Source organism: Alexandromys fortis, unplaced genomic scaffold (genome assembly GCF_014885135.2).
Source record: "Alexandromys fortis isolate MF-2015 unplaced genomic scaffold, M_Fortis_MF-2015_v1.1 scaffold_160, whole genome shotgun sequence".
Classification (NCBI taxonomy): Eukaryota; Metazoa; Chordata; class Mammalia; order Rodentia; family Cricetidae; genus Alexandromys; species Alexandromys fortis.
The window spans coordinates 1,565,974-1,586,282 of record NW_026068035.1 but is presented as its reverse complement, the minus strand read 5'-3'; the positions used below and the strand labels follow the sequence as shown (position 1 = coordinate 1,586,282).

The 20,309-nt window shown below is 45.6% G+C and overlaps 1 protein-coding gene across 6 annotated transcripts in view; it reads right to left on the bottom strand.

Annotated features, from left to right (window-relative positions):
• Positions 1-255: 255 nt before the first annotated feature.
• Znf236 (zinc finger protein 236) overlaps positions 256-20,309 on the bottom strand; it is a 93,368-nt gene continuing 73,314 nt past the window's right edge. For 3 of the 6 annotated variants that reach the window (XM_050165002.1, XM_050165004.1, XM_050165006.1), the window contains 6 exons: positions 17,246-17,433; positions 15,684-15,815; positions 11,107-11,304; positions 7,771-7,900; positions 5,580-5,756; positions 256-4,325 (listed from right to left, as the gene is read on the bottom strand). In XM_050165002.1, coding sequence (XP_050020959.1) covers positions 4,204-4,325; positions 5,580-5,756; positions 7,771-7,900; positions 11,107-11,304; positions 15,684-15,815; positions 17,246-17,433 — 947 coding nt within the window. In that variant the 3' untranslated portion in view covers positions 256-4,203. Of the gene's footprint in view, positions 4,326-5,579; positions 5,757-7,728; positions 7,901-11,106; positions 11,305-15,683; positions 15,816-17,245; positions 17,434-18,577; positions 18,660-20,309 lie in introns of those variants that run through there. The other 3 variants (XM_050165003.1, XM_050165005.1, XM_050165007.1) reach the window with 3 other exon arrangements.

Below are 20,309 nucleotides of genomic sequence, written 5' to 3'. Positions count from 1 at the left end.
CGGGAAGAGTGAGGGGAAAAGGCCGCCATGTGCACTAAAGGGCTAGTAGTCAGCACTCTGGGCCAGTCCCTCACACAGCAGCTCTCAATAGCTTCCATTCTGCCTACGTCATGTTTCAACACGTGTTTACATGACAGGGGAACAGTGTGCCCCAGAAGGAAGTCTGGTCAGCTTCGTGCCCCTAGAACACACTGGGCATGTGGTTACCACTCACCCCAGGCTACAAGAAGTAAATACACAGGAGTTTTAAAATAATACAAAAACTATTGTTTTATTGTTTTTAAAAGCCAGCACAGTGGCTTTTGGCATAGCTATCCATTTCTAATACAAAACTGGATTAAATAAATATCATCCAATGTATAAATAGACCATGAGACAAATCTGAAGATAAAAAGAGAACTTTTCTGTAAATTAAAAAATTAACTTTCAATTTTCTTAGTGGTGCTGAAGAACAATCACTATGGCGTTTTAGAGCTTGTCAAATATACAGATCTTGATTCTCAGTACAAAAGTCTTCATGCCGTAAGCATCACACATAGAAAAGATTAAATAGCATGATTTTTTTGATTACTGTTTGTAGCCCCTGACACACTAACCAATCTATACCATGTAGTCCATACAAACTATGAGCACAGCGCCTGGGCAGTAGGGTGTGAAATGGAACACATGTTCGCTGACCATAGGGGGCCTGGGACGTGGGCAGCCATCACACTGCCAGGGTGTGTGGTGCAGGCATCCAGCTCCCGTGGACTTCATAGCTCTAATTTTTAGTTAGCAAAGAGGGCAAAGAGCCCGTGTTTAGACAGCAAGCAACCAGATTTCAAGTTGTTTCACTGGGATAAAGTAAAACACAAAACAAACAGAATATGCGACACTAAACTGGGCGATTGTGGGTAGCTATTTTGAAATTTTACTTCTCTTGGCTTCTGGTTTTGTTTTGTGAGACAGGGTCTCAAGCAGCCCAGGCTGACCTGGAACTCGCTATGTAATAGAGACTGACTTTGATCTTCTTGTCTCCATTTCGCAAGTGTAGAGATGACAAGTGTTTGCAACCATAGCTCACTTGAGACTTTCCCCTAATTTACATCCACGCTGTCCACATCACATGAATATAAATCACGGGCAGAAAAGAAATGGACTGTGGACCAATGTCACCGTGGATAAGGTTCATGAGACAGCAGCACCAGGCCCTGGGGTCACTCAAAGTGTGGGGCTGGTGAAAGAGCAAAGTATGGAGTTTTGAAATAGGCTGTGGAGGAAGCCCTTATGAAAGGAGTCATGAGATAGCCCAACAGATGAGATATTCTGTAGGGAATAGGCCTACAGATACGCACTTCCTTATCCAACGCTCCTTACATACATCTGTGTGGTGCCATTTAGGTTGGAACGTGAGGCTTAGTGTCTCTCCAAAGACAGGGCGCACAGGAAGAACCAAATCTATCCTCTAAAATCTAGCCGACACGGATGTGCTCATGAGAATCCAGAGGAACTTTAAAAGCGGTGTGGAGAGCATACAAACACACGTTTTCTGGTGCACGCTGCTTCACCTCCCTGCTGCCCCAGAGCACTGTCAAGGAACCCAGGAGGGCTTTCTGGGGGTGAGAAGCATTTCTGCTCACATGGCGTGTCCACTTTGACCTATGACCTTCTGAAGGATCTGTCCATGCCGGGTTCTCCTGGTCCCTTGACCTCCTCAGCTGTACTCGTGATTAGCAGCATCATGCCTTCAGGGACCAACGGGCTCCTGTACTGAAGGAGCAAGCGGCACCCGCAGGACTGCGCCAGGCACAGGACCTTCTGTTAAGGGCCATATCCGACTGTTAGCTCAACGTGCTTTAGGGAGACACCAAGAGGAAATGCATTCTCTGGACTTCACACAGGTAAAAGAAAACTCATTACAGTTTTCTTTTCTGCTAAAAATTACCTGAAATTTATTCCCCACCCACCTAGTGATTCTGAAACATGATTTAAAAACAAAACAAAACACATACATCACATTTCCTAATGTCTTTTTGCATTTAGTTATCTCAAAACAGATATGTTATATAGAGAGAGTTCTAAAAATACAGTTCTCTATCCTCCAAACCCTGGTTATACATGAGGAATCACTTTCCTATAACAATATTCCAAACATTAAAATACAGAGATCAACCTGTAAACCAAAATATTCAAGTGAGTTATCTTCTCAAAACCTTGTATTTTCAAGGAATGTTGGCAAAGAAGCAGCGTTGACGGTAAGGAAGGAAATCAAAACACATACATGCCATGTTTGTTTGCTGGTAAACTGAGAAAATACAAAAAATAATTGATTCCTGGTAGATTTTCTTTTCTTTAACCCAAACAAAAGCAGGCTGCAGATTCACCCACTGAAGTCTCACTTATACAACAACTGACAGCCACAGTCAGCGCCTGCATTCACCACACAACCAGGAAGTAGCCGACCTCTGTACAGACGTCCTGAGATGACATTTAATGCTGAAAGGAAAATAAATAACCCAGCAAGAACAAAACATTTTAAATCCAATAATTTCAATTTGGGGGATATCTGTTCACTAAAATTAATATTTCTAAAATACTTTAATAAAAAATGAAAGAAAAAGTGCATTAGTAGCAGAGACTTTAGAACTCTCGCGATTACAATTACTCTGGAAACACGACCTCAGCCGGTGTACACACTGACATTCAGGGAGCCTTGGGGCTTTAAGTCCAGTATCACAAGAAGTCAAGTAAGGCTTTTTTCTTCTTAAAAAAATATACAATACACAAATCAGTTTGGAAAAAAAGTAATAATATTTAACAGTTCTCTGACTTAAATATTTTCACATAACAAAAGTTTTTATGTCACTGTCAATATTACTTATATACAGATGACAAAATGAACAAAATCAAAAGATGCCCTTTTAAAATAACAGTGAAATGTCTTTCTCCAGGACTCTTAGTGAACAAGTCCACATAATATTTATAATAAAACTGCTCTCTTCGGAAACCAATGAGGCAATGAGAGAAAATAAAGGCAACTTTTTTTTTTCAGGAAAAAAAAATAGAGCCCAGCTTTATGTTACAATGAAGGAGATATCCATTTATTAACAGAATAAACACGACACCGGTCTGAAGTGCACCAGGGAGTGGCCTCCGATGCGCTCTGCGACGTGGACTAGTGCTTCTATTTACAAAATAGACTTCTTAGCCACATGGAGGCCCATATATCTGTCTATGTACACAGGTATTCACATATAGAACATATAAATAGTTTCCAGGGAGTTGATATGAGGTGAGGGACCTACTGTCTTTGGAATGCTGAGGCGCACTGCTCAGCCAGCGCAGGAGGGTTTGGTTTGGGATGTGTCTTGTGTGGCACTGCTGATGACACTGGAGGATTCCCTGAAATGAAAACACACCTCCGGTATGCATGAGGAGGGAAGTCGCAGGATTTTTATAAGTCCTTAGCCTTAAAATACAGATAAATATACTGAGGTGGAGAGGAACAGCTTCCTGTCTCCTAAGAGAGAACTCTGTCATTTCCTGCTCACAGGGTATGGCTTGTGCTTCTGCAGTGATCAAATACATGTGACTGGACAGACTCATGCAGCAAGCGTGTGGACATCCATGTGAACAGCTGGTCCTCGCCTGCAGGTCACATTTTCTCCGTGGCCCTGCTATTGCCAGATCCTGTGTTCTTCTAACTAGGGGTTAGGTGTCTGTGACGGAGAGAGAACGGGTCCAGCCATCTCTCAAGGCATCAGTTACATTAACGTAAGAGTGGGCTAAAAAGAGCTGGCGGTTACTAATTAGCAAAACGCAGAGTAAAAAGTGGAAAAACATCCGTGTGTAATGGCACCGCTTTTGAATTTCATGCAATATCATACGTGTGATTTTCCATACTGTCTTTTGCTAACACAAATCTCACTGCAAGGATATTCAGATCCAGGTCACCTGCTAAGGACATACACAGCCATGAGAAGGTGAAAGTGACCATGGCAGTGCCCAGGTTCTGTGGTCTGTAGACAAATGAAAACAGTGCAGATGTACATTTCCCAGGTTTTTCCTGTCAGTCTTTGAATGGCAATGATTCTTCAAATAATTTAGCTTAAAAAAAAAACTATTGTAGATTTCTAACACTTGAAGTTTTAAAACAGAAACTCTTGAGTGATCTAATCTTCACAAATGTAACTTCATGGATGCGCTCAGCCTTCTTCCATAGCATCAGAACACATTGGTTAGGGTCTGCCACTCGCCCGCTGCCTCCTGCACCACTTCCTCTAAGTGAAGGGTCCTTAGCTCTTCCCCATCCTGTTCCTGGACCACAGCAGTTGCCTGCAAGGTTCCTACAGAAACAAAGAAAAAGTTAGCCTCAGATCTCAGAAGCAGGCTAGCATGCACAGTTAGACAAGAGTATATGGGAACCAGAGGAAGGAAATTTCTAGCTTGTTTTGCTTCCCAGCTCAGTGAAATGAAATAGTCTGGGCCAGGGAAACCATTTTTCAACTTGTAATTCAGGGGTTGGAACCCTAGGCCTCATGCATATAAAAGTGCGGAACTCTAGGTGATATTTGTTAGTCACAGCCTCTGCGATGTGGGTGCTCACACCCTGGGGGCTACAGCCTCTGCGATGTGGGCACTCATACCCTGGGGGCTATGACAATACAGAATCAGTGACAAGCAACTAATAACACTCACAACACAGACAACTTCTTTAACAACACACAGAAATTGCTGGCAACAGTGACCTTCCCTCCACACACTATCTAGTTCTACCTCTTGGGTGCCCCAGAGGTGTCTACACAACCCCAGTGACCACATGAAGGTCATCTATGCTCACTAACAAAACCTATCATCCTACAACTAAATGAACTTTAAATACAAGTTGTAAAACTCACTGTCCACCCTAGTCTTTAATATTTCATATTGCTGCTTTCCAGGAACTTAATGATTTAGTCTGTTAGATAAAAGTGCTCCTGCCATGCTACTATGGTCTGGACCTCAAGCAGGACAGGCAGCTGTCCTCGCCCTAGAGCCCAGTTCCCACGGCATCAACACTTGCAAACCACAGACAAGGCATGGCTTGTGTGGCCTGGACTAAGGAGACAGAATGGAGGCAGTGGTGCTCAAAACAGAGTGTGCAGGCCCTATCCACTTCTGTGTAGACTCCAGGCTGATGCTGCCTCCTGACACTAACGCGGCCTCTGACCTGCACATTCCAGAAAGGGAGATACAAAAACAGACAGTCACGCTGGTCACTTCCCTTTAGAAAACACTGTCTGAAGATGGGTGTGGTGGCAAGAGACCGAAATCCTAGTACTCAGGAGGCTAAGGAGAAAGACTGAAGAGCTGAGCTCTGTTTCAGGAGAAAGAAGAGACGCAAGGAGAAAGAGAAGGAATAACAAAGAAGAAAAGAGGAAGGGAGGGCAAGGGGATGGGAAGCAGACATAGCACAGGCTTCCCACTCTGCTCAGCCTCTTCCCAGCTCCTTGCTCAGGGCCTCTTCTATAAACTGCAGTCCTTGCAGTAGCTATGGTGCATGGCCACTGTAAAATGTGTGAAAGTAACATGGGAAACACCCAGTGACTTAGCCTTCTTACCCACAAAGCTGTGCGCCCGCTTCATGTGCAGTTTCATGTTGCTCTTCTGTGTGAAGCCCATGACACAGTAGTCACACCGGTAGGGCCGCTCGCCAGTGTGCTTCTTCATGTGCACCTGCAGCGCGCTCTTCTGGTTGAAGGCCTTCTCACAGAGAGTGCAGTGGAACGGCCGCTCCCCTGTGCGCAAAGGGCGAGCTGCAGTCAGTGTCGTTCTCGGGACTGCGCATTTTAGCATAGCATATGCTGTCCCTCAGTCCAGACTGTTTCATGCTGAGAAAGACTCAGTGACATCCCTCCCGCGACCACCACCAGAGAGCTGATTAGCAGGATGCTGACAAAGACACTCCATGTTGAGACAAAACGAAACCTATTCAGTGAGTACCCAAATCATAGAAACACCCAGAGACAGAACACATGATTAAACAAAATGTTCTAATACATTTTATGTGATCCAAGAGAAAGACATCTGAACATTAGAATATCAACACTATTTAAAGTATGCTTTTCTATAATCTATAAAATGCTACGACTGGGTGGCCTTCAGGTGAACGTAGAAGCTGAGGGAGCTGCCAAGCACGACATCCGCTGGGAGCTGCGCAAATGAATGCCCACCAGACCTCAGTGCCTCCCATCACAAGCATGGTGGTCCTGCTTCCTGGGAACAATCCCCCATTTTGGAGGCCTAGGGGTAGGGTATGGCCGCTCCCCTTTGCCTACAAGTTCCTCCCACCTGCTCTGTGTAGCAGCCTCTTGCTGCAGTATCAGGACCCTTCCCCAGAAGGCCTCCCAGACTGTCCCTGAACACTAGGGATCCATGACTGCCCTGACTGTATTCTGAGCTGGTCCTGTTTCTTCTCCCTTGTGACCATGCACAACAAATGAGGCTTTATCTCAGTCTTCTAAGTGAACCCCAAAACTGAAAAGCCATCTCACTGGCTCTACTCCACAATGACATCCTTCTCACGACATGTGTGCTAAGGGCTCAAGTCCCTCTCAGTCAAGCCAGTAAGTCTACCCACAATGACAATGTGACATAATTATGTGCCATCAAAGCATACTAGAGCCAGAGGGCATGAGGCAGCCACCATCAAGTTCAATGTTTTCCTGGCCAAAAAAAAAAAAAAAAAAATCTTTAAAATGTAGTTTAAAGTTCAATTCACCACCCATAGCTATAGAGGATACAGTACTATTAGCACAGTGCCTCACTACAGAGGAAAAACTCAGAAACAAGAACATAATTTTAACTGGGCAGTGGTGGTATTTGCCCTTAATCCTAGCACTCAGGAGGCAGAAAGAGGAGAATCTCTGGGTTTTGAGTTCAAAGCCAGCCTGGTCTACAGAGTGAGTTCCAGGATAGTCAGGACTATTACACAGAAAAACCCTGTCTTGAAAAAGAAAAAAAAATCAAACCCATGATCAAATGGAAGCACTTTATCAATTATGTGTATATATCTGTGTGTCTGTATGTGGCCGGGTACACAAGCTTGGGGTGGGGTGGGGTGTCAGGACAACTCCAGGGTCATTCCTCAGGAGCTGTCAATTTTGTTTTCCTGATTGTTTTTTAGGACAGAGTAATCCTGTTGGCTTGGAACTTACTATGTAGACCAGGCTGGTCTCGAACTTAGACAGATCTGCCTGCCTCTGCCTACCAGTACTGGATTAAAGGTGTGCTCCACCATGTCCAGCTTCTTTATTGCTTTTTGAGAACGAGTCTCAGTAAGTCTGGAACTAGACCGGAGGCTGGGCTGGCTGGACAGTGAGCCACAGTGTTATCCAGTCTGCCTCCTCAGCATGGAAATTACAAACATCCAGGCCAGGAGAGCTTGTTTCTGGACTGGTCTTTCTCTGAAGAGGCTCAAGCAGATGTAGACAGTGGATACAGCAGAGTGCAGAGTCAGCAGGGAGCAGAGAGATCAAAGCAATCAGCCTAGAGGGCTGGAGAGGAGCCCTCCATCTTCCTAACCAATGGAGGGAAGGGGCCGTGCCCTGGAATCACGCCTACTCCCCAAGGTCACAGTGAGAACGCCAATCTCAAGTGAAAAAGTTAAGGTGGAAAGGTGATTGAAACTTAGGGCAAAGTAGAACACGCGGACCTTTTTGTAAAGAATGTCTCACACCCCACAGGTATCTATGCTTCACCCCTGCTCACCCAGGACTCTTCAGCCAACAACAGCACATCCCGTGGCTCTACCTGTGTGAATGCGGCTATGCCGCTCCAGCTGGCTTGGTTTGGCAAACGCCTTCTCGCAGGTGTCACATTTGAATACCCTGGGCTTCTGAGAGCTGAGCGAAGGACCAGCCTGGTGTGTCAGCATGTGCTCCTGGCAGAACACACAGAAACCAGCACATGTTAGGCCCTACTGGAACCTGAGAGATCTGAAACAACAGAAAGGAATCTTCATGCAAACCCAATAGCCTCCCCACGGTGACCTCTGACTGGGATTTCAGGACCTGGAGCCTATCGCAGCAGCATGGGGGTGAGGAGCCATGGCCTTGGCAGCTCCAAGTCCACACAAGGGACAATATCTCCCTCCTCAGGTTGCAGTGACCACTCAGGGAGACTGTGACCTTCACACAGGGCACTCCAGTGAAGAACCTGCTGAACCTCTCTGTTCCCACATTCCATAAGTTCACCTGCAAGTCAAGGCCCACAGGCAGCTGACAGAGGTTTAGCCTACAAGTCTCTCAGCAACGCTCACAGAACACCTGTGGCTCTGGGTACTCTACCAATTACATAACGACACTATGCGGTGATCCCACATCTCTGACAGTGTCAGATAACTGTACTTGGTATGGGTGTGACTCACCAGGCAGTGACTTTAGATCTGTGTGATCTGACTTTCTCAGAAATAAGACAGCCACTGTGCTCTGTGCCCGAGGCTGGCAATGAGGCTACTTTCAAAGTTTTATAAAGTGCACAATTACCCTGCTAGAGGGAGGGAAGAGTCTTTAAAGTGCCCTGTGCCCTAAAGCAGGATTCAGAGAGAAGAACACTGCACCTGCACCACAGGTTCACGACGAACACTACTCCACCCAGACAGCCTGAGGTGGGTCACAGGACAAACAGAAAATGAGATGCTAAGGTCAGGAAGAGTTTAGGACAGGCTGCAGAGCATAAGACTCCAGCAGTAACTTTGCCACTTGTTGTGCCTACTCTCAACACCTGGAGCTGATACTTCCCTCGTTCATTAGAGGCACACTTTGTGTACAGCTGTGTGAATACCATGTCTTCAGAGGATGAAGTCATCTATTTCTGCAACTGTTTCTTTTACAAACCCCAGGCACTTGATACTCAGGAGGCAGAGGGATCCAGGAGAGCAGATAATCCACTATTTGGGAAGGACCACGCTGTAACTCTATAACCCATTTCCAGAGGGCAGCGGCCACAGCCTCAGTGGTGCACACAGTAACAGAGCTGCTATTTGAAGCAGGGACAACCGCGCTCTCTCATTACAGCAGGGAGAGTCTGCTACACTTGCAGGATGGCCAGTCAAGTGTGGCGCTGATGTTACCACAGAAGCTGGCATGCCTGCTTTCTGCTGGGAGCTCCTGCATATGTGCTGGAGTGTGTAGCGGACAGACAGGTGGACAGAACAGACTGGAGGCGGGGTGGGGGACGGCCCTTGGGAGGTATGTATAAGGAACAGTCAGGGAAGGACAGCAGCAGTGCTCTCACTGGCCACTCCTAACCCTCCCTATACAGAGTTCTCAATTACTACCATCAAATGATCAATTCTTCCAAGCCATCAGAAAATAAAATCGACCCTAAGCCAAGGGTGACTTGTTTAGTGGGACAAAGAGAGGGCTAACCAGCACCCCCTGTGCCCTGTCTGGGAATGGCTACTGTCTCTGTCTCTGTCTCTCCTCTTTTTTTTTTTTTTTTTTTGTAGTTTTTCGAGACAGGGTTTCTCTGTAGTTTTGAAGCCTGTTCTGGCACTAGCTCTGTAGAACAGGCTGGTCTCAAACTCACAGAGAGCCACCTGCCTCTGCCTCCTGAGTGCTGGGAGTAAAGACATGCGGTTGCTGTCTCTCGATAACTTCTTTTACAGCCTCAGATATGGTCCACATGCTCTCCTGGAGCTTCCGTGGTAAAGCACAGAGGTTTGAGGGCATCAGCAGGAGGAGATGAGAATGGGGTGAGGACGAGCAGTCCCCAGGAGGGCGAGGTCTGGGAAGCAGATGTAAGTGGTGTGTGAACCCTCGTGTTAGGTAAATGGGCTGGGGGCAGCTCATATCTCAGCCTCAATGCACAAGAACATGGACAGAGAAGAGATCCCTCCTGGAGATGACCATGAAGGACTGGCCAAGTGTGGGCTGAGAGGAGACTTCATCTCACCACAGGGACCTCTCAGAGTAAACCCTGCCAGTGACCCTCAAAAAAGCAGATTAGAGCTTTTAAGTGTGTATCTACCCTCTCTAATCTGGTTCCTCTCCTCTCCTCATATCAAGGCATCCTACTTGGTCTGTAGTCATGGGAGAGGATTGTAAACACTGGTTAGTGCAGCTCTGACTTAGATAAAAGGAAGGAAGCATACCCCAGGCCTACAGAGTGAAGGCCAGAGAACACATCTACAGTGAGCCAGCTCCCCATGGTAAGGCGGGTGAGAAGAGAGCAGCAGAGGACAATGAGCTTGAGCTCAGGGAAGCAGTTTCAGGCCACCTGCTGCTGGAGCCTCTCCAGGAACGCACAGCTGTGTGAGGTGCTGCCAACTGTGGCCACCTTCTCGGGCAGCACCTGTCAGGCTCTCCACTGCGGATTTGCTAGTGTCTGCCACTCTCCTTCCCCTACCCTGCTCCACAGGGTTCCCTTTAAAGGAAGAAGGGAAGGTTGGGTATGATGGCACACACCTTTAATTCCAGCACTTGAGAGAGGCAGACACAGGTGGATCTCCAAGAGTTCGAAGCCAGCCTGGTCTACATAGAGAGCTCCAGGTTAGCCAAGGCTATATAAATGAGACTTTGTCTCCTCACTAAGTGGACAGGATGGGACCCTACCCTGAAATTACCTCCCAGAGTTCTGCATCCTTCCTACATATATGTAAGGCCCTCCCTGGGGATGCCCATCCTTTATCTACCACCTTGCTACAGTGGCCTACAAGGTGAGGAACCCTATGTGCCATCCTGTGTAGCCAACGGGGTCCCTGCAAGGCTGCAGGTAAACATAGAGTTCTGTTAGTCACCCTGTGTTCCTCAAGGTACGCTGTGACACACTGCAGAGCCAACAACCGTAAGTCAGTTTTCCCATGGCCTCAAACATGCCAGCAGCTTTCATACTTCTGTCAGTCTGATGAGTGAGACATGAGAGGATGGTGTGACTTTAATTTACATTAGAACTGATGCTGACTTGTACACGAATGTGTAATCTACTCACAGGCACTCAACAAAGGCCTATCCTCCTACAACCTGGTGCCACATTCACATCCCCGTTTCTAGAACAGTAAGAGAGATGTATCACTCAGCATTTACTTTCGTGAGAAATATTGTGGATCCCCATAAATGTGGGCTGCCCGCTGTCCCCAGAGTGTACCTTTAGGTGTGTGGCACGCTTGAAGGCCTTCCTGCAGACCCGGCAGCCATGGATGCGCTCCTTCCCGTGCACCTCCTTGCTGTGGTGCATGAGCACCGCGGCTGATGAGAAGGCACGCTCACAGTCCAGGCACTGGTGTAAAGGGCCCTCCTTTTCAGGCTGGCTGGTAGGGGTCAGCTGGGCAGAGACATCAGTCACCTGGAGAGAGTTAGGAGTTCTAGGTTACTAGAAAAGTGTGGTCTGCAACTGCCAGGTAGGAAAGAAAATTGCTGTCTTGCCTAATATGAACACAGCTGGCCAGCTTATTCCAGGAAAAACTTAGAAATTCTATAAGGCCAGAAAATACAGTTGCCTTGGGATCACTTAAGTTCCTGGCCAATGAGGGAGCATGGGGATATACCTACCAGATTAGACCAGCTACCAAACTCCTCTCCTGGCCACATAAGCTGCAGGCTTAACCACAGTGGAACAAGAATGAGGGACCACAGAGCCACCACTGGGCTGGTAAAGACCAGATAAGGCATATATGAAAGGTTCAGACATTGCTTTAAAATGCCCCAGTCTGGAGTAGCTAGATGGTTCGGCTGATAAAGATGCCTATCTCCAAGTCTGATGACCTTGCACCCACATGCTGGAAAGAGAAATCCAATTTCTCCAAATTGTCTCTGTTTTCCACCCCATGTCTGCACACACACATGCACAATACAAATGTATAAAACTGCTGTGGTTTGGAGCCCCACATACTGCACTAAAACTAAATCAATGGTGTCTCATTAGCGTTGTTTGAGCTAAGTTATTTTACTAAACTGGATTGCAACTAATGAGCTGGTTTTCAAGTCAATTTCATGGGATGCCACCAGAACTTCCAAGAACAGCAAATAAAGCAGAAGGCTAACTGTGTGTCCCTCAGAAACAGGTGACCTCAGCTTTAGAAATAAGTAATAATCTAATGAAGTAATCATAAAAAAATTATGTGATTGTCAACATTTTTACCTGGTTTGCTGAATATTTTTTTTAAATACTGGAATATTCAAGAGTGGATACAAAAAATTAAAAAGAACAAAACAGAAAAAAGCAAAAGATACTGCAAAGTTCTCATTTTAAAATACTCAAATCAAAGAGAAAGTGAGCGTGTGTATATATGTATATGTGTGTATATGTGTGTGTCAGTGAAAAAAATACACAAATACATGTTAAGGCAGTCACAGAACATGTGAATAAAAAAGGTTTGTAAAGCCCTGGAATAAATGATTACCAATGTTGTTCTGTAATAGTAGATAAAAGACTATGGGGGGGGGCTGGAGACATGGCTCAGAGGTTAAGAGCACCAGCTGCTCTTCAAGAGGTCGTGAGTTCAATTCCCAGCAACCACATGGTGGCTCACAACCATCTGTAATGAGATCTGGCGCCCTCCTCTGGCATGTGGGCAAACATGGAGGTAGAATGTTGTATACATAATAAATAAATAAATAAATCTTTAAAAAAAAAGGACTATGGGGGTAAAAAAACGACAGGAAAGTTGCTTGGCAATTGATATTCTTGCTAAAGGACCCAGGCTGAGCCCCAGCTCCACATGGTAGCTAACAATGGCCTGCAATTACAGCTCCAGGGTCTAATGTCTGATGCCCTTTTCTTGCCTTTGCAGACACTGCCAGCACATGATACATGGATGGAGGCAAAATACTCACAAACAAAATGAGTCTTAAGAAAAAAGGGAGGGAGGGAGGGAGGGAGGGAGAGAGGGAAGGAGGGAAGGAGGGAAGGAGGGAAGGAGGGAAGAAAAGAAATAGCAATCAACAAAGCCTGTGACTAGAACAGACACCTGCTCCCTCAGCACTGGAAATGCAGATGTTGCTCTGAACAAACATTTTACTCACAAGATGCTGATATCTGCCCTACCTCATTTATTCCTTTCAATAGCCAAACCTCTCTCTAAAGTTTCCATTGGAGCCAGTGGACTCGAACAGGAAAACCAACAACACAAATGTCTAAACCTGTTCTACTCAAACAGTGTAGTGTCTTGTTATTGGGAAAACCTGGGCTCCTAGGCGGCTCTGGCTCTCATCAGTATATTTTCATCATTCAAGGCTACCCCACATCTCAGTTCCCCATCAGCTATGGTGACAGTTAGACACAGTGGAGTTACACTGAATTACACAGAAGTGTCCTGGAGCAAAGTCAGCCTCAGACACAGCAGTAAGCTTTACCTCCACAGGAAGTGACATGAGTGAAAGAAAAAATGCCAATGGCAGCAGTGTAGGATCCCACCAGACAACCCTCAACTGCCAGTCTTAAGCCAGCACCGTGATCCTGTAAAGGATCCTATAAGGAGGCGGTATGTGCTAGAGACACACAGACGCAGGAGAGCATTCATCATGTCATTCCAATTTGGATTTGGCCAGGGAAGAGCAAGACCCCACCTGTTAGTCCGTGTAGCAGTTTTACCAGCTCAGCATGTGCTCTGCTAGGACCTGGACCTCCTCACACTGCCACTACCATCTACGGATGAGAAAAGCGGAGTTCATGCCAGCGTGGGGCTTCTCAGAGCTCTCCAGCTAGAATATGGTGGCACAGTAGGTACACATTGGTCAAGGGAAAAACCAAGTTCCTCACCACTTTCAGTCTCCTGCCAAAGGCTTGGTGGGAAGCAGAGCCAGGCAGACTGAACTCAGGGCCTAGCGGCCTGAAAGCATGGATAAGGCTAAGGCTCCAACACTGACGGTGGCAAATGCCTATGAGACCGTCCCATACTAACTGCTCACTTATGCGAATCAACATCCCCTCCCCACTTTTGTATTTAACATTTTGAAATCTGAAAAACATAATCACAAGCTAGATCAAGTTTTTGTTATTTAGTTCACTTCATTACTACCTACTACTCAAATGGAGTAGAAAAACCTCAAGCTAATTTTAATATAGGAATGCGCTGTGGCTTTGGAGGTCTATAAAACTGGATGCTAGGAGCTGGAGAGATGGCTCAGAGGTTAAGAGCTGTTCCAGAGGTACTGAGTTCAATTCCCAGCAACCACATGGTGGCTCACAACCATCTGTAACAAGCAAGATCTGGTGCCCTCTTGCAGACAGAATCACTGTATACATAGTGAATAAATAAATCTTAAAAAAAAAAAAAACTGGATGCTAAAGAAAGGAACAAATTACAGGACGGCAGATTACTAGTCATATAAAACAAGAAGTGGGTAGCGGGACTGGCCCCGAATAAGGAGCTTAGAAACTCAAGGGACCAGACAAATGGACTGGAAGCTGAACTCATGATCAAGGAGTCACTGCTTTCCCTAATATCAAGTTCATGGTGGACAGTCAAGGACTGGGTGCTAAAGGGCTCCTGAGACATAACTTCTAAGCCCTGGGGGCATCCTTCCAGGTAAGTGCACTCTGCTAACGACATCCTGGACCATGCCAGGCAGTTCGCTAACTTGAAATTGATGGTGGATACCTTGTTCTGTTAGTCTGGGGACCTGGACTTCCCTCCATCTTGTTAACCTGGGGTGGATGCAACTGGTAGCTAAGTTAGCAACAGAGGTACTCCATATCTACTACCCAACCCACGACTTAGACAGTATTGTCCTGGCACCACTACAGGGACTATCGGACTTCCTGGGACACTCCACTATGGTGCACAGCTAGGCCTGAGTGCTGAATGCGAGCTCCCCCAACACCCGTCTCTGCTGCCTTCTCTCTGTACCCTTCTACACAATGAATTAGTTACACACCCTAAGATACAGCTACAAGCTCTGGTCTCTGAAGACAAGACTGGGAAACTTCTTGGTGTTGCTTGAAAAAAAATCCTTGTGCTGCTAAAAAACTGGTAAACTAGTTATGCCTCACTTCTGAAGAATATAAAGGTTAAAGCTCCCTCAAATCCAGAGATTACCAATCACTTATTCTGGTTCAGGCTCAGCCAAGTATTAGAAAATGTTTGTAGGGCTGCAGAGATGGCTCAGAGGTTAAGAGCACTGGCTGCTCTTCCAGAGGTCCTGAGTTCAATTCCCAGCAACTACATGGTGGCTCACAACCATCTGTACTGACATCTGGCGCCCTCCTCTGGCATGCCGGCATACATCGAGGCAGAATGTTGTATACATAATAAATAAATAAATCTTTAAAAAAAAAAAAAAAGAAAATGTTTGTAGACTTTCCTATGTTCAGAATATCATTACTACAAGTATAGGTCCTAAAACATACACTTTAAAAAAAAAGACCAATTAAACAAGAAAAATGTCTTACCTAGACATATGCAGGTAAAATGCATATCAAATGTAAAGGAAGAAATAAAAGGACCAATAAGTGCTTCAAGAAAATATACAAAATGAACTAATAAATATAAGTAAAAAGTCACAAGAAGATCGAGCAGGAAACAGGTAGCAAACACTGATTTGCAAGTATATGACATTGCTGTTAAGCCACACCTATCACTGACCCAGGTCTGGGAGTTGTCACCTGCCCTGGCCATGAGACCCACAGTGCTCAGCACCTCTGCTCTGGGTCTGACTAAGGGCATCCCACATGGGCCTCTCAGTGTTCCTTCTGATACTGAGTGAGTTACGCAGGCACCATACCTGGTAAGCTATTTCTTCACCAGCAGCCGAGGAGGACTGTGGAGTGTGGCTCACTAATATGACTTGTGGTGAGCCTGCTCCACTCTGGCCTGAGAGAGAGGGATCTGTGAGCAATGCTGGGAATTGCTGGCCCTGGTAAAAAGATTATTATCATTTTAGAAGTTGTCACATTATCAAACCACACAGACTTTTAAAAAGATCATTAGAGGTTGGCAATATGGTTCAGTGGGTAACAGTATCAGCTGCCAAGTCTAACGGCCTAAGTTTTATCCTCAAGACCTACATGGCGGAAGGAGATAACAAGTTTTCTGACCTCCAGATGAATGCTGGGGTACACACACGCCCAAACACACACACACACACACACTATAAATAAATAAAATGTACTTAAAATAAAGACCTTTTATGGCACAATCACTTTGGAAAGCAAACAGTAAAAGAGATCACACTAAGGTTTATCTGACAGCTGGCAGGACGTCTCAGCAGAGGGGCTCGTTCACAGCAGCCTGAATATGGAACTGCTCCACTCTTACCAACTGCTGGATATGCAGACGGACTAAGGGGTACTCATGCAAGGAAGTACTACTGTGACCCACACACACAAAGGAATATATTTGGCAATGAAAAGGATGAAGTAGATACTATATGCTATATGACATAGGTGAGCCCTGGAAACCCATTCACAAAACTCCACATGATGTATGAAGACATGGAATACACAGAACAGACACACCTGCAGAGACAGCAATGGCTGCAGAGACTGTGGATGAGATCAGGGCAATGCTAATTGTCAGCTGCATCTAGAGTCACCTAGCAAACCTCTGAACATGTTTATGAGGAAATGTCTAGCCTGAGGTACTTAAGAGGGAAGATCCACCCTGAATGAGGGCAATACATCCCACTGGACTGAATAAAAACAAGACAGTTAGATAAGCCAGCTTTCATCTCTCTCCTCCTGACCGGGGATGCCATGTGACAAGGCTGGGGTACTAGCACAGGGGCTAAGTAGGGCTGGACACCAATGGGTGGCCACTTTCTTGAATAAGAAAGGCCCCCATAGCCAAGTTCATATATTTGAAGGTTTGCTTCCCAGTTGGTGAACTGTTTAGGAAGGGATTAGGAGGTGTGACCTTGCTGGAAAAAGTATATCACTGGGGGGTGTGATTTGAGGTTTCAAAAGCTTAGGCCAGTCCCATGCTCTCTCTGTCTGCTGCATATGGATCAAGATGGAAGCTCTTGGTTACTGCTCTAGCGCCATGCCTGCCTGCCTGCTGACAATTCCCAACCATGACAGACTAACCCTCTGAAACTGTAAGCAAGCCCTCAAAGTGCTTTATGAGCTGTCTTGGTTATGGCAATAGAAAAGTTAAGATAGCAACTGATTATCATTAGGTATATACAAATCAATCTAAGTTCTACTCAATGTTATAAGAAAGAATGTTATAAGAATAATTTCACCTCTTGACAATTAGTATACTACTCAGTAAGAAAGCTATGTATTAAGAACAAATTCATGAAGGCTTCTCAAAGGGTCCTAGAAGTTTTCTCTGTAGAACACTCACCTGAGAGGTGATATTCAGTGTAACTGTGTCCAGACCTCCAGACAACATGCCCTGAGTATCAGCCAGAGTCAGCGTGACACTGGCATCACCACCCACACCTGATGAAGACATAACCAGGTTCTGGGTTGAAATGGCTGATGGTGACATCGGTGTTGTTGAAGGAAGGCTCCCACTTGTAGGATTAAGTTCTAAAAAAGAAGTAAAATAAATAATCAGTAGAAAGTTGAGGAAACACTCTCCTAGGGCCTGGGAAGAGAGTCTGAAAGAGCTAATCTGAAACCTTGGGCACCACCACTGTGTACCACAACAAGAAATCATAGATCGCCTTTGATGCACTCGGATGACAGGCTTTTTTGGTGTCTAAGCACATATAAGCACGTCTAAGCATGTACTCCACTTCTCCCACACAATCTGGCAGGTGTGTCCAACCTTTTGACTCTTCGAAACAGCAGCATCATCTACGAAGTTCATGCTTGAGAACCATGCAATCAAGTTACAAAAAGGGGGTAAAAATCATGTTTTAAGTCAATTCACAATTCTGTATCGGTCTGCATTTAAAGTTCTCCAGTGCCACCTTTGCAAGTTAGACATGCCTGATAGAGAAAAAAACTGAAGAGGGAAGATAGGCCTCTGGCCCTAGTCAGTGCTAACACCATAGAAAGAAAACTCAGCAAGGATTTCTAAGACCACAGACCACTGACGAAAAGAACCAGGTGGGACCCGTGAGACAACTAGATACTGAGTTTAGTGGACAAACCTGACTCTGCTATTTCCTCACACACCCTCCTAAAGGTCTACTTATTCTGAAATGCAGGCTGTCAAAAGAAATCTCACACAATTCTTATAATAGTAACATATTCAACATGACATCTTCATTTTCTTTTGATGCAACAAAACCTTCAAATGTTTTACTGAGCAGCCAATGTTAAGACAAGAAAGATAGCCAGAGCAGAATAAGCAAAACCAGACAAGCCTTTCCTTCTGGAAACACACTCCTATGCCCTCCTGGCAACTGAGATGGGCTAGAACAGGATCATCTGTGTCCTGCAAGGGCATCAGCATTGAACACACATGCACAGCCAGGTCTACATGCTTTGTTCTCACAACCCTGAACCCTTAACCCACAAACATTCACTCATTATCCTGGACCAGGATGGTGCCAGGCACTGAGGACCTAAAGCAATACTGAAGAAGCTGAGTTCATAAAACTATGACCTTGTAAGGTATTTAAAAAAAAAAAAAGGCTCCTGCCAATACCTCTGTGACCTGTGTGACAACAAACAAGAGCCTCGCCTAAAAGTCAGGGGCCAACAGGAAAGCCAGGCTACTTACTTGTAAGTGGAGTTCTCCAAATACAAGGCCTCCATAGATCCACACTCGTGGAGTCCCATAATGTGCTGCACAGACCTGGAACCTTCAAAAGCAGTACAACCATTAGGAGGCTAGGAGCGTGCGCACGGAAGCAGCCACTGGGGCTCCCTCCCCCCTGCTCACATCGTGCACATTGCTAATGCACCAGACAGAAGTACAGTTCTGTGGAGGTGGCTCACGCATCAGCGCTAAATTACAGACCACCACCAGCAGGGCTCCGTGTGCTACCTCCACAAGTCCTGGCTCATGCACTAACACTACGAGAAGCAATGTCACAGGGTAACTGGACAGAAGCCTGTTTCTCAGAGTCCCATCTCAAGTCATTCTTAAAATGTGTAAAGTGAAGCTGACACTACTCACTGCTACTGGATGGCCCAGAACTCAGCCTCACCTGCCTGCTGAGGTCACAGAACCAAAGGGCCTCTCCCACCCACAAGTAAAATGCACCTCACTTCCTAGTGATGCCCACACATCAGAAAGTTCCAACAGGACAGGAAATCTAAAGAGAAAAATGAAAGTCCACTTGTTCAGGGAACAGCTTCAGGTAATGCCACAGTTCATACTCAACACAAACGAAGAATCCTCCACGGCATTCTCAACAAGTCACTTTTCACAGAGACAGACACTGCCAAGAGCTACCCCAGTAGAACTGAAAAGAACACAAAGCTACAGCAGGAAAGCAGAGATTTCCCTAGACACAAGGCTGGGGTGCGTTACAAACAGTTCTTCATTATCATGTTAACCTCAAGAAGGTACGAGTGAGTCTAGTACTTAAATAAGGGCTAGACTTATTTTTCTGAAACCGCTGTTCCTCCAGGGCACAACTCAATAAAGTCTTATTTGACTTTATTACGATTACAATATGGTATACTCTCAGTACCGTCATGCGCTATAATGACAGACACACGAATTCTTCAACACCTGGAATGTGGGTGAGCCATAACTACCCTGTTCAGGCAAATACTCGCAGATTTCATACAATTTTGCCACACAGTAGATAAATAAACAACTGGCAGATAACGTATTTTGAATGAATATAGAAGATGTAGTAAGGGGCCTCTTAAAACAATGGGGTGGGGAGCCAATTAATCAGTCAGTGCACATATGCTCAACCTACTGCGTCCCTGTCCTCAGTATCCTGAACATGATTAATTAAAAACCCAGAGACAGATACGGGGTTCAAAACAGCCAGCTACTGTCTCTTACCTTGACATCAGTCTGAAATGGCGATGCTGCATCCAGGTATCTCAGACCGAGACTGTGTTTGTGAGCTGTCTCCTCCCATCTTATATATTAAAGGCGTGCATCACTACAGCCCAGTTTCTATGGCAACTAGTGTGGCTACTGGGATTAAAGGTGTGTGACTGCTGACTGGTCTGTAAGGCTGAACAGTGGGGCTGTTTTACTCTCTGATCTTTAGACAAGTTTTATTTATTTATTAAAAATAAATGAAACGTCACTACAATATCCTAGCAACCACATGACACTACTGTAGTTTCCACAGTGTCATAGTAACCCTGCTGTGCTCGTATTACCCTTAGTGTAGCCCTACAGCCATAAAATGCCCAGTGAGTATCATATTACACTTTAGGCAAAGCGGACTGAAAATGTCTAAGACAAAGCCCCACGGCTCTCAGAGCTAGGCCTTTGGTTGTGAACCCACTGAGCCAGTGCTTCCTGACACACTCCTCAG